At 42.3% G+C, this 10,786-nt stretch overlaps 1 protein-coding gene across 6 annotated transcripts in view; it reads left to right on the forward strand.

The window, feature by feature from the left end:
- LOC135104624 (uncharacterized) overlaps positions 1-3,981 on the forward strand; it is a 109,963-nt gene extending 105,982 nt beyond the window's left edge. For all 6 annotated transcript variants that reach the window (XM_064012182.1, XM_064012157.1, XM_064012163.1 and 3 more), the window contains one exon: positions 774-3,981. In XM_064012182.1, the coding sequence (XP_063868252.1) occupies positions 774-903 (130 nt within the window). In that variant the 3' untranslated portion in view covers positions 904-3,981. The remainder of the gene's footprint in view (positions 1-773) is intronic.
- The last annotated feature ends 6,805 nt before the right edge of the window (positions 3,982-10,786 follow it).

Consider the following 10,786-nt stretch of genomic DNA (forward strand, 5'->3'; position numbering starts at 1 on the left):
TTCATACCGTCTGTCTTTGCAGGTTCGCATCTAAAAATTCAAACCGCTATGGAATGTCTGCAGAGAAAGATAAATTCAGATGAGAAACATGTTACCCCGCTTGACATTTTTATCTCAAAATAATGCATAAGAGAAACTTTCATGGCATTTTTTTTTTTTCAAAAGTTTGTCCTCATTTTGTCTTATGCAAAAAGTCTCTGTGTTGGTTCTCTTCGCTCTTCGTCTCTTGTTTCTTTGTTTTCGATTTTTTATATATATATATATATATATATATATATATATATATATATATATATATATATATATATATATATATATATATATATATATATATATATATATGCGTGTCCACCAGCAAGGCTGGGCAGACCGACTACATATGTCCGCCAGCAAGGTTGGGCGGACACTGATTGCATGTAGGGGTGGTTGCTGGCCGGGTCAGGTCACGGCCAGGGATGGCGTCTGGAGACAAAGGGTGTGAGGCCACGTGGTTGACAGAGGCTGGCGTCAGGTCCTAGGGGACCGGAGAATGGAATGCGGGCGGCTGGCTAAGCGTCCCGCCACCCTTCCTCCTCCTCTTCTCAACCTTTTCTTATACCCATACATAGCTCAACTTTCTTCCTTTTATTTGTTGTTAATTTTTTCAATCCCGATTTTTCCCCCGAGGACAATTTTTGTTCTGTGATTTTCTCTCTTGTTTGCGAAGCTAATCCTTAACCTGCCCCACCACCAACACATTTTCCTCCGTATCCTCATCGGTTTTTCTTCCGCAGGTTGGTTGTGGTCGCCATCTTCGTCCATATCGCCAACATTGTCATCATCTCTATTGGCACTTGGGAACCCAAGAAGAAGGATCACCTACAGGCGCCAGAATCTAAGGGAGGCAACATAATGCTCTACTAAGGAGGTTGAATCTTATCTCACCTCATCCAGTCCAGTTCCTCCGTCTCCGGTCCTTCTCTCCCTTCTTCCTTGCCCTAACTCCCGTCATGTGTTGCCTCTTCTACAACCGTGCAGATGGGGAGTAAGACGCCACGCATCGCTCTGATGACTGCAGTAAACAAAGACTCCAAGACAAGACTCTACTGAGGGAACAAAGGCGTGTGAGGCGTGAGTGGATGAAGTGTGCTTAAGTGTGTTGTGAGTCGCCCTTGGAAAGGCTTGGAAGTCTGTTTGTGCTTGGAAACGCAAGAAAAACAATGAAAAGAAAAAAGTAACGCAAAAGGAAAATGTGTTAGGAAGATATATGAAGAAATGGAGATAAATTTAATCTAATGTATTCGCCACTATTGTAGTTACGAGGTCATGAATATTTAAACTTCCTATTATGCAGTGGACAGATGAAAGGGAGGGAAGCTATACCCTCTAGATAATGTACATTTTTAGACCCATCGGCGCTCAGAAAAAGTAAGCGAGCGATCACCATTCACGTCGAGTGTTATTCTCTAAACATCAAGCCAGCACGTGGAGCGAACCCTCAGATCATTGATATTACAACCACTACTCTAAAATATTGTCGAGCTATTGCACAGCTCAGTGTTTTCACTATTACAGTTTTTAAGGAGGGACAACATAGGGCAATATATGTATAGCTGTGTGTGTGTGTGTGTGTGTGTGTAGAGAGAGAGAGAGAGAGAGAGAGAGAGAGAGAGAGAGAGAGAGAGAGAGAGAGAGAGAGAGAGAGAGAGAGAGAGAGAGAGAGAAATACAATCCCAGCAGCTTCTTACTGAAATTCTTCGTTGAGAGAGAGAGAGAGAGAGAGAGAGAGAGAGAGAGAGAGAGAGAGAGAGAGAGAGAGAGAGAGAGAAAGTTCCTGAAAAAAAAAAGTACTAACAGATGAGTGAGTGGCCCGGAGGTGTCAAAGGATTTAAGAAAAGTTATATTTGTGAGGCAAACTTTGACGTGCGTCTCACCGAAGAGGATCTGCGTCTTCCTTTTGTCTGGTACTCGGCAGTCATTTGGCCCAAGAGCTCAGTTGATTTGTGACCTTTCCTTTTATCGTAGCTATTGGAACCTCTCACTTCTTGTTTTCTCTCTCTCTCTCTCTCTCTCTCTCTCTCTCTCTCTCTCTCTCTCTCTCTCTCTCTCTCTCTCTCTCTCTCTCTCTCTCTCTCCCCACTCTTTTATCCTTTGTTTTTTCCACTCTTCTCTGCTGAACTTTTATTTCTCTTAAAAGAAAGAAGAAAAGAAAAAAAACTGGAAGGGAAGGCACTTTGAATTCTCCCCGCCTGTTTTCTTGTCTAACTTTCTCCGTCTTAAGGAAGAGCTGCTGAAGAATTCCAACTGGTCTTAATTTTTATCAATATTATTTTCGTTTCTGTAACGGAATTTTAACACTGACCTCAAACATCACCCACATACTCTCACTCAAGTACTAACTTTATATTACAAACCAGGAAACGTATTGCCTTTTAAGCATTTATAACTGAGGTCTGTTGCAGAATATAAAATGACGAAGGTGTTAAGAATAGAAGATGCATCACTGAGGAGGAAGAGGAGGCGTAGATGAGTGCCTGCCGAGAGAAACAGAACGACACTGAAGGAGACATAATTCGGGAAAAAAAAATGGAGAAAAAAATATCTTACTACTCGTTTGTTAGGTTATTTAATTAAGGAATAAAAAATACTGCAACTAAAGTATGACAGAGAGAGAGAGAGAGAGAGAGAGAGAGAGAGAGAGAGAGAGAGAGAGAGAGAGAGAGAGAGAGAGAGAGAGAGAGAGAGAGAGAGAGATTACTGTACTACCAGTATTGCAAATCTATAGTAGACTAGGTCCACATTCATTTCACTCATCACTTGCTCAAGGATGGACTGTGGACTGACCGCTACTTAGACAGACCGACTGACTCGCTAAGGTGTAGGCAAACCAGTGCCAGTCTTGCGTGCCCCACTCACGGCGGCACGGTTGAAACAGTAAATGTTAGTTACGGCAAGGTACGAAAACAATCAGTTATACCTGCGAGGCAAAACCTAACCTGGTAAGTGGATGGATGAATGAAATGTGGCGACAAACAAGAATAGTCCAGTGAATGAAAAGGAAAACGTAAAACAGTAATTCACCTCAAAATTATGTCTCGGAAAGTAGGATTAAAAAAATTAACCGCGGAAGGAATGGATTGAAAATATGTAAAAGATAATACAGCTATGAATTTTTATAATTTAATTTTATTGCCATTCCATGCAAAGCCTATCATTCATTGAGTTAATGCTTCTGGTTATTGTCCCTAAACATCCAGAATACAAAGTGTCTCTTCCACCTACGCATTATGAATACTACATAGTAATGTGTGTGTGTGTGTGTGTGTGTGTGTGTGTGTGTGTGTGTGTGTGTGTGTGTGTGCGTGCTTTGTACATGCACACATCTTACATGCACATATACATGCACACATCTTTGAAGACCACCGGATGACACGTACACACGATAAGTTTACTAAACATTTTCCTCTTTGCAACGTAGCATGTATATTGACGTCATGTTTCATATCGTCACATTTTTGTGGTAAAGAAAAGGTTAGAGAGAGAGAGAGAGAGAGAGAGAGAGAGAGAGAGAGAGAGAGAGAGAGAGAGAGAGAGAGAGAGAGTAATACAGAAAACTTTAATTCTGTACAAGTTTAATTAACATCACGTATCTGACTAGAAAGCAGAATTGAAGCGAGGACGAGGGGCTGTGATGGTGGTGGTGGCGGCGGTGGAAGTGGTTGGAAACTTGGTGGTACCACGACCCTCCTTCACCTTCCCTCATTTCGGTCCCCCTTGGCGTATCTCGTGTAAATAGTGCCGAGCTGCCCACAGGCCCAGGCACGTGAGCTGAAATCAGTGTTAATACTGTATTGTGGGGTCTCAGCATTTTATCTATAAATATTTCTTTGACAGGGAAATCCCATTTATTTGTTTCATATATTGATTTTCTCTGTAATCTAATATTAAGGTTTTAATATTTAAGCTGTTACTAGTGTATGAATATACTATTATGAATTTGAAGTGTGTTGTATCTTTTGTTGTGCAAGTACTTATCTGTTAAGCTTATGTCTACTAAATACATGATTGTAACATAGTAACAGACAAGCTGAGTTTAGGAAATAATTGCTGAGTGAAGTGCGAGTTTATGCTTTATTATTTAAAGCTTCTTTCTATTAAACAGTTAATTATCTAAATAGACTTAAGTTATGATTAAAGGTTGTCATATTTTCCAGAGAAGGAAAGAAAACGAAAAGACGAGCAAAAATCTATAAAATTTATAATTTCCCAATTACAAATCGGAAATTTGCGTCACTATATTTTCAAATTTTCAAAATTATGCCCCTTTCCTTTCCTTACTGTGAATGTATGCACGGCAGACTGGTCTCCTATCCCCAATTTCTCCCCAAACCCGAAGGCCTTGTTAATGAGCCTGGCGAACCGCAACAGATTCGCCAGTTACATCAGTTATGCTTCGGGAATGTTTTCCAGGTAGCGTGTTCGGTGGAGAACAACCGCAGGATCTTAAAGGCGAAGATGCCAATGAAAACGGACTGAAGTTTACAGCAGGCTGAACAGCTCAGAGCATATGCGATCCGGCCCAGATTACGGTATTTATTGGCTTTCTTGAACTTAGATCTTATCATTATCATTCTTTCTTGGAGAGAAGCTGATGAGGCAGTGGAAAGGATTTTCATGCTGGCGGGGCACGCGAAGGTATTTTGTAAAACCGAGTTAAGTCTCGACAAGGCACGACACAGACGACGGAGATATATACCTGTATTGATCTTGGATAAAAAAAAAAAAAACGGTTGTATTGGATCTTTGACAGGCGATTGCAACTTGCGAAAAGCAAGCCCATCACTCCACGTTCTTAAGACAGGATCCCGACAAGCGTCACTTGCTTTGACCAATGCGACGGTCACGCCCTCACAGTGCTGGTTGTGGAAATAATTAAGACAGGATCCCGACAAGCGTCACTTGCTTTGACCAATGCGACGGTCACGCCCTCACAGTGCTGGTTGTGGAAATAATGACTGTCCCAAGACGTTGTTTTGGCATGGGGACACTGCAGTCAGGAGTTAAGCAACTCATTTTGTGGAAACTGTTGTTTGTAGATGCAAAAACCAGAACTTATATAGCAAGGTAAGTTTACAGAGAGAGAGAGAGAGAGAGAGAGAGAGAGAGAGAGAGAGAGAGAGAGAGAGAGAGAGAGAGAGAGAGATTCAGATTCAGTACTTTTTCACAATGCATATACATATATAGTATTGTGAAAAAGGTTGGTATTGATATTACAGGGAAACAAAGCAAACCTAAGGGAAGTAGATAAAGATGTGTAAACGTTAGTTATTTATGAGTTAACGTCACAGAACCCTGGGTGTACTCGGGAGGATGTTAATTAAATGTATGGCAAGGTCTGCAAGATTAGGGGAGGACACAGGACACGACGCGCAGATCATGTATACAAGCACAATCTCTCAGGTAGTGTTCCTTGGTGTGTGGGGTCCCTCGCTGCACACAGGCGATGTCGTAGGTTTATAGTGACATAGTTTCAAGTGACCAAGTGCGCCCGCAGCCCTATTTTCACTGCCAGACGTACGACGCATTCACTCCCAGCCACGGCAACGCACAGAAGTCTTCAGGTTAGGTTAGATAATGGTAGGTTAGATTAGTGACCTATTATCTTAAAGCCTGAACCATTCGTAGTACTGAATGATTTGATAAGCTAAATAATCCATACCTAATACTTGAAATCCCATAAGAAATAAAAAGAACTAGTATATTAAAGAGAAATTGTGTGATGTGGCATAGTAGCTAACGGGTCTCAGCCAACGACTAAACATTCTTCCGAGAATAAAGTGTCCTTAAGGGCCAATTACAGAGTCGCTTCCTGTTGTTGAAATCGTTATCAATGAGTGGTGATGTCCGCCACCAACAACAAATCCGATTTCACCGATGTTTTCTTCCCGGCGTTGTTTGTTTTGATCCTTACCAGAAATTGGAACCTTTGGTGACGCTGGCTTGGGAGCTGCTGGGCTTCCCCAATGGATCTTACCAATGCATTTATTTCTTGCAAATATCACAAATTCTTATCCTCTTGTACTAGTTTTGTTTCCTAAATTCTATATTAAAGTTATTTAACAATACAACAACATTTTGTAGGTTATAATAGTAATATGATAAAATTTAGAAGAATTTGGGTGGTGGCGTGAATTCACTTGGCCAGCTGTTGAAAATTTCATTACCTGTCACCCTTATTTCATCTACTATGCCTCCTTGGTTAATAACTAATAAAATATCCGAGGTAGCGAGTCCCAGCTCCCAGCCATAGGGATAATCCAGGCGGATTCTGAACGCCACCACCTCGGTCCGCCTTGCTCCGATAGGGCGCACCCAGCCAATGCATCCTGCTTGAACCTCAAATCGCGCTGTGGCTGTCACCTTGTTGGACTTGCTCTGCCTGCTGTGTCTGCCTCTCGTTAGGACGCTGTTTTATTTTCCGCCTTACCTGTCTCAGTGTTTTGGGGATGTGAAGGCTCACCACTTGCTCATGAGCTCCTTGCTTGGCCAGCCTTGCCATTGCCTGTTATGCCAACGTGGGATGGGATCCAACTGATGCAAACTGTTCTGCCCATGTGTTGTATGTCTCCTGCTGTTGTATTAATGGTGTGTATTAGGCGGGAGTTCTCGCTGTGGTGAGACTGCAGTGACACGATAACTGTCGTGGAGTCCGTGTAAATGACGACATTGTGATGATGTGAAGTGTGGGCGTGCTGTACACGCGTGCTGTTCTGCCATTAGGATGGCTCCCAGCTCTGCCTGCATGGAGGATGAGAAGTCAATCACACGGGCTGTCGTGGTGGTGGTGGTGGTGGCAGTAGTAGTGGAAGCAGCGGCGGCGGCGGCAGCGACAGTGGCTGCGGCGGCGTCCTTAATGTGGCACACAAAGGCTGCACCTTGAAGTCCAGTGTGTGGATCGGTGGATCCATCTGTGAAATACACAGCTATTTGTGCATCCCAGGTGTAGTGAATGTTCTGCATGCCATGTTGTCGCAGTTCAGCAGTGACGCACTCCTGTTTCCTTTGTCGCCGCGGCTTAATAACAAGCCGCATTAACATCTGTGACCACAGAGGACTGACGCGTCCCACTGCTGGCGCGGCGGCGCGCGCGGTCCTCACGTCCTCCCACGAGACTCCAAGCTCTTGGATGTTGCTCACAGCCTTGCTGATCCATTTCCCTCGGCCTCGCGTCCTCTCGTAGTAGCGAGAAAGAGCCATGAGGACGTGGTCTGGGTGGTCATCGCGCAGAGATGTCTTGAGGAGGAAGTCGGCCGTGGTATATTTTACCCTCTCTCTGTTAGTAATGGGATGTGCGCCTGTCTGAAAATTGGTTACGTTCAGTGTGGCGCGCCAAACATGGTCCTCTACGTTTCATTCTGGACTCTATTGCGTCCCCGTCAGACATGGTGAAGAGAACCGGGGTTGCGTAATCAATAAAATGAGCGCACCACGGCCAGAATCATAGTACTGGATCCTTCCATGCCTCCCTAAGACAGTGCCTTGATTACTCGGTTGGGACCACGGCACTTGTTCTTCAGGTGTTGCACCTCTGCCTTGCAGCTGCCATTGCGACTCACACCAACGCCGAGGTAGCGATGTGTGGCTACCCAGTGGATGTAGTGACCTTGAAGTGTACGTTGGGTCTGGGATGTGTGGCGCATCTTTGCCATGGCTTTTGTTTTGGAGTGCGAGATAGTGAAGGCAATATCTTCGTATGTGTGTGTGAGGGCGTCCTGGGCTACTTGCATGTCTGTTACGGAGTTCTTCCCTGTGGTTTGCATCAAAATGTCATCTGCATAGCCGATGTGTTGTGTGCCTTCTGGGTAAAGTAGTGTTGCCAGAACATTCATTAATACAATGAAGAGGGTGGGACTCATGACTACTCTCTGTGGTGTTCCATTCTCTAGTGTGCAGCGGCTTGATGCCTGGCCTTGAAAGGTGACTATGGCTCTTCTGTTAAGCAAAAAACTTTGGATGCACAGGAAGAGCTTCCCTTTGATCTCAAGTTTGGTTAGCTCCTCCAGGATGACAATTGCCTTTCTAAATCAATGAAGACAGCCGTATTTGCCTTCGTGTTTGGCACATAGTTTGCCAGACAGCTCTGCTTCTATGCTGAACTAAGCCATTGACCCATGGTCAAACGGTTGAGGAGGATTCGTTCCATCATCTTGCACTTCGTTGGGTGAGGTTGAGAGAGAGAGAGAGAGAGAGAGAGAGAGAGAGAGAGAGAGAGAGAGAGAGAGAGAGAGAGAGAGAGAGAGAGCAGCCATTCACAGAATTCTATAAAATCTATATTTCTTTCCAACTACCGCCTCTTCTGAATGAAGAACTGCCACATGTGTACGCTGAGAATGAGGTGAGAGTTGAACACGTTTCTAGCAGAATTGTTCAGGAGGAAATCATCCAAAGCTTCTACCAGTGATAAAAAGAAGAAAGACAAACATCACTTACATGTGTATTAATTGTGTAACGAGTGAAATTATGGTTTTCCATGTATTAATACATACTAAATAAGGGAGATCATTGGATAATTTTATTTCACTTATAAGTGGAACTGCTTGCAAGTAAGGTATGAATAGTACAAAATGATACAAAAGTGCTGTAGATTTGTATTTATCCAGTATAATACTTAGCACAACACATACAAAGAACACATATCCACATGATATAAATGAGTATAGCTCGACTAGATAAATGCACATATGTACAAAAATGCCCATCAGGTCAGCACAAAAAAAAAAAAAAAAAAAAAATCATACCTACATAGATGGCAGTTACTTTGTACTTCAAATAATCCTACGGTACTGTAGATATCAAAGTGAACTAGCACTAATATGATTCACAGCACAAAGGAATGGTGAAATGCTTTGGTATTATAAAGCACTTCAGTAAACAAGGTACCCTAGGTGTGACAGGAAAGGAATATTGATTCATTCAGCTACACAAAAGAATTAAATAACACTGCATATTTTTAAACATTTCCAGCATTGTGGTAATGTTCTGTGTTGGTCTTAAATCACTCAGTGGCATGAAAAATGAACTGCTTCAATAAATCCGAAAATTCCCCTTGTATGCGTATGTGTGTCTATAATAAATAAATAAATAAATAAATAAATAAATATATATATATATATATATATATATATATATATATATATATATATATATATATATATATATATATATATATATATATATATATATATATATATATATATATATATATATATATATATATTATGTAGGAGGGACACCGGTCAAGGACAACAAAAATCCAATAAAGAAAAAAAAAAAAGCCCACTGAGATGCCGGTCCCCGAATAATGTCCGAAGCGGTAGTCAAAAATTGAAGGATAAGTGTCTTGAAACCTCCTTACTGAAGGAATTCATGTTATTAGGAGGTGGAAATACAAAAAGCAGGCAGGGAGTTCCAGAGATTACAAGAGAAAGGGATGAATGATTGAGAATACTGGTTAACTCTTGCATTAGAGAGGTGGACAGAATAGAGGTGAGAGAAAGAAGAAAGGCTTTTGCAGCGAGGCTGCGGGAGGAGTGGAGGCATGCAGTTAGCAGGATCAGAAGAGCAGTTAGTATAAAAATAGCGGTAGAAGATAGCTAGAGATGAGAAAGAGGCTGAAGACAGTCAGTTAGAGGAGAGGAGTTGATAAGACGAAAAGCTTTTGATTCCATCTTGTCTAAAAGAGCGGTAAAAGTGGAACCCCCCCAGACATGGACGGATAAGGCCCTTGTACAGAGTTAGCGGCTGGGAGGGTGAGAAAAAGTGGTGGAGGCGTCTCAGAACGCTTAACTTCATAGAAGCTGTTTTAGCTAGAGATGAGATGTGAAGTTTCCAGTTTAGATTATAAGAAAAGGACAGACCGAGGATGTTCAGTTGACTGTCATTGTCATTGTCACTGTCAAGAGGGGATAGTTGTCTGGAAGGGTTGTGTCAAGTTGATAGATGGAGGAATTGAGTGTTTGAGGCATTGAACAATACCAAGTTTGATCTGCACTAATCAGGAATTTCAGAGAGATCAGAAGTCAGGCGTTCTGTGGTTTCTCTGCATGAACTGTTTACTTCCTGAATGGTTGGACGTCTATGAAAAGACGTGGAAAAGTGCAGGGTGGTATCATCAACGTAGGAGTGGATAGGGCAAGAAATTTGGTTTAGAGGATCATTGATGAATAATAGGAAGAGAGTGGGTGACAGGACAGAACCCTGAGGAACACCACTGTTGATAGATTTAGGAGAACAGTGACCGTCTACCACAGCAACAATAGAATGGTCATAAACGAAACTTGAGATAAAGTTACGGAGAGAAGGATAGAAGCCGTAGTTTGGAAATCAAAGCTTTGTGCCAGACTCTATCAAAAACCTTTTGATATCTAAGGCAACAACAAAAGTTCCCTTAAAATTTCTGAAAGAGGATGACCAAGACGCAGTAAAGAAAGCCAGAACATCACCAGTAGAGCGGTCTTGATGGAACCGATACTGGTGATCAGATAGAAGGTTGTGAAGTGATAGATGTTTAAGAAACTTCCTGTTGAGGATAGATTAAAAAACTTTAGATAGGCAGGAAATTAAATCAATAGGACGGTAGTATGAGGGATTAGAACGGTCATCCTCTTTAGGAAAAGGCTGAATGTAGGCAAACTTCCAGCAAGAAGGAAAGGTAGATGTTGATAGACAGAGTTGAAAGAGTTTGACTAGGCAAGGTGCAAGCACGGAGGTGTAGTTTCGGAGAATAATAGGAGGGATCCCATCAGGT

Source organism: Scylla paramamosain, chromosome 1 (assembly GCF_035594125.1).
Source record: "Scylla paramamosain isolate STU-SP2022 chromosome 1, ASM3559412v1, whole genome shotgun sequence".
Taxonomy (NCBI): Eukaryota; Metazoa; Arthropoda; class Malacostraca; order Decapoda; family Portunidae; genus Scylla; species Scylla paramamosain.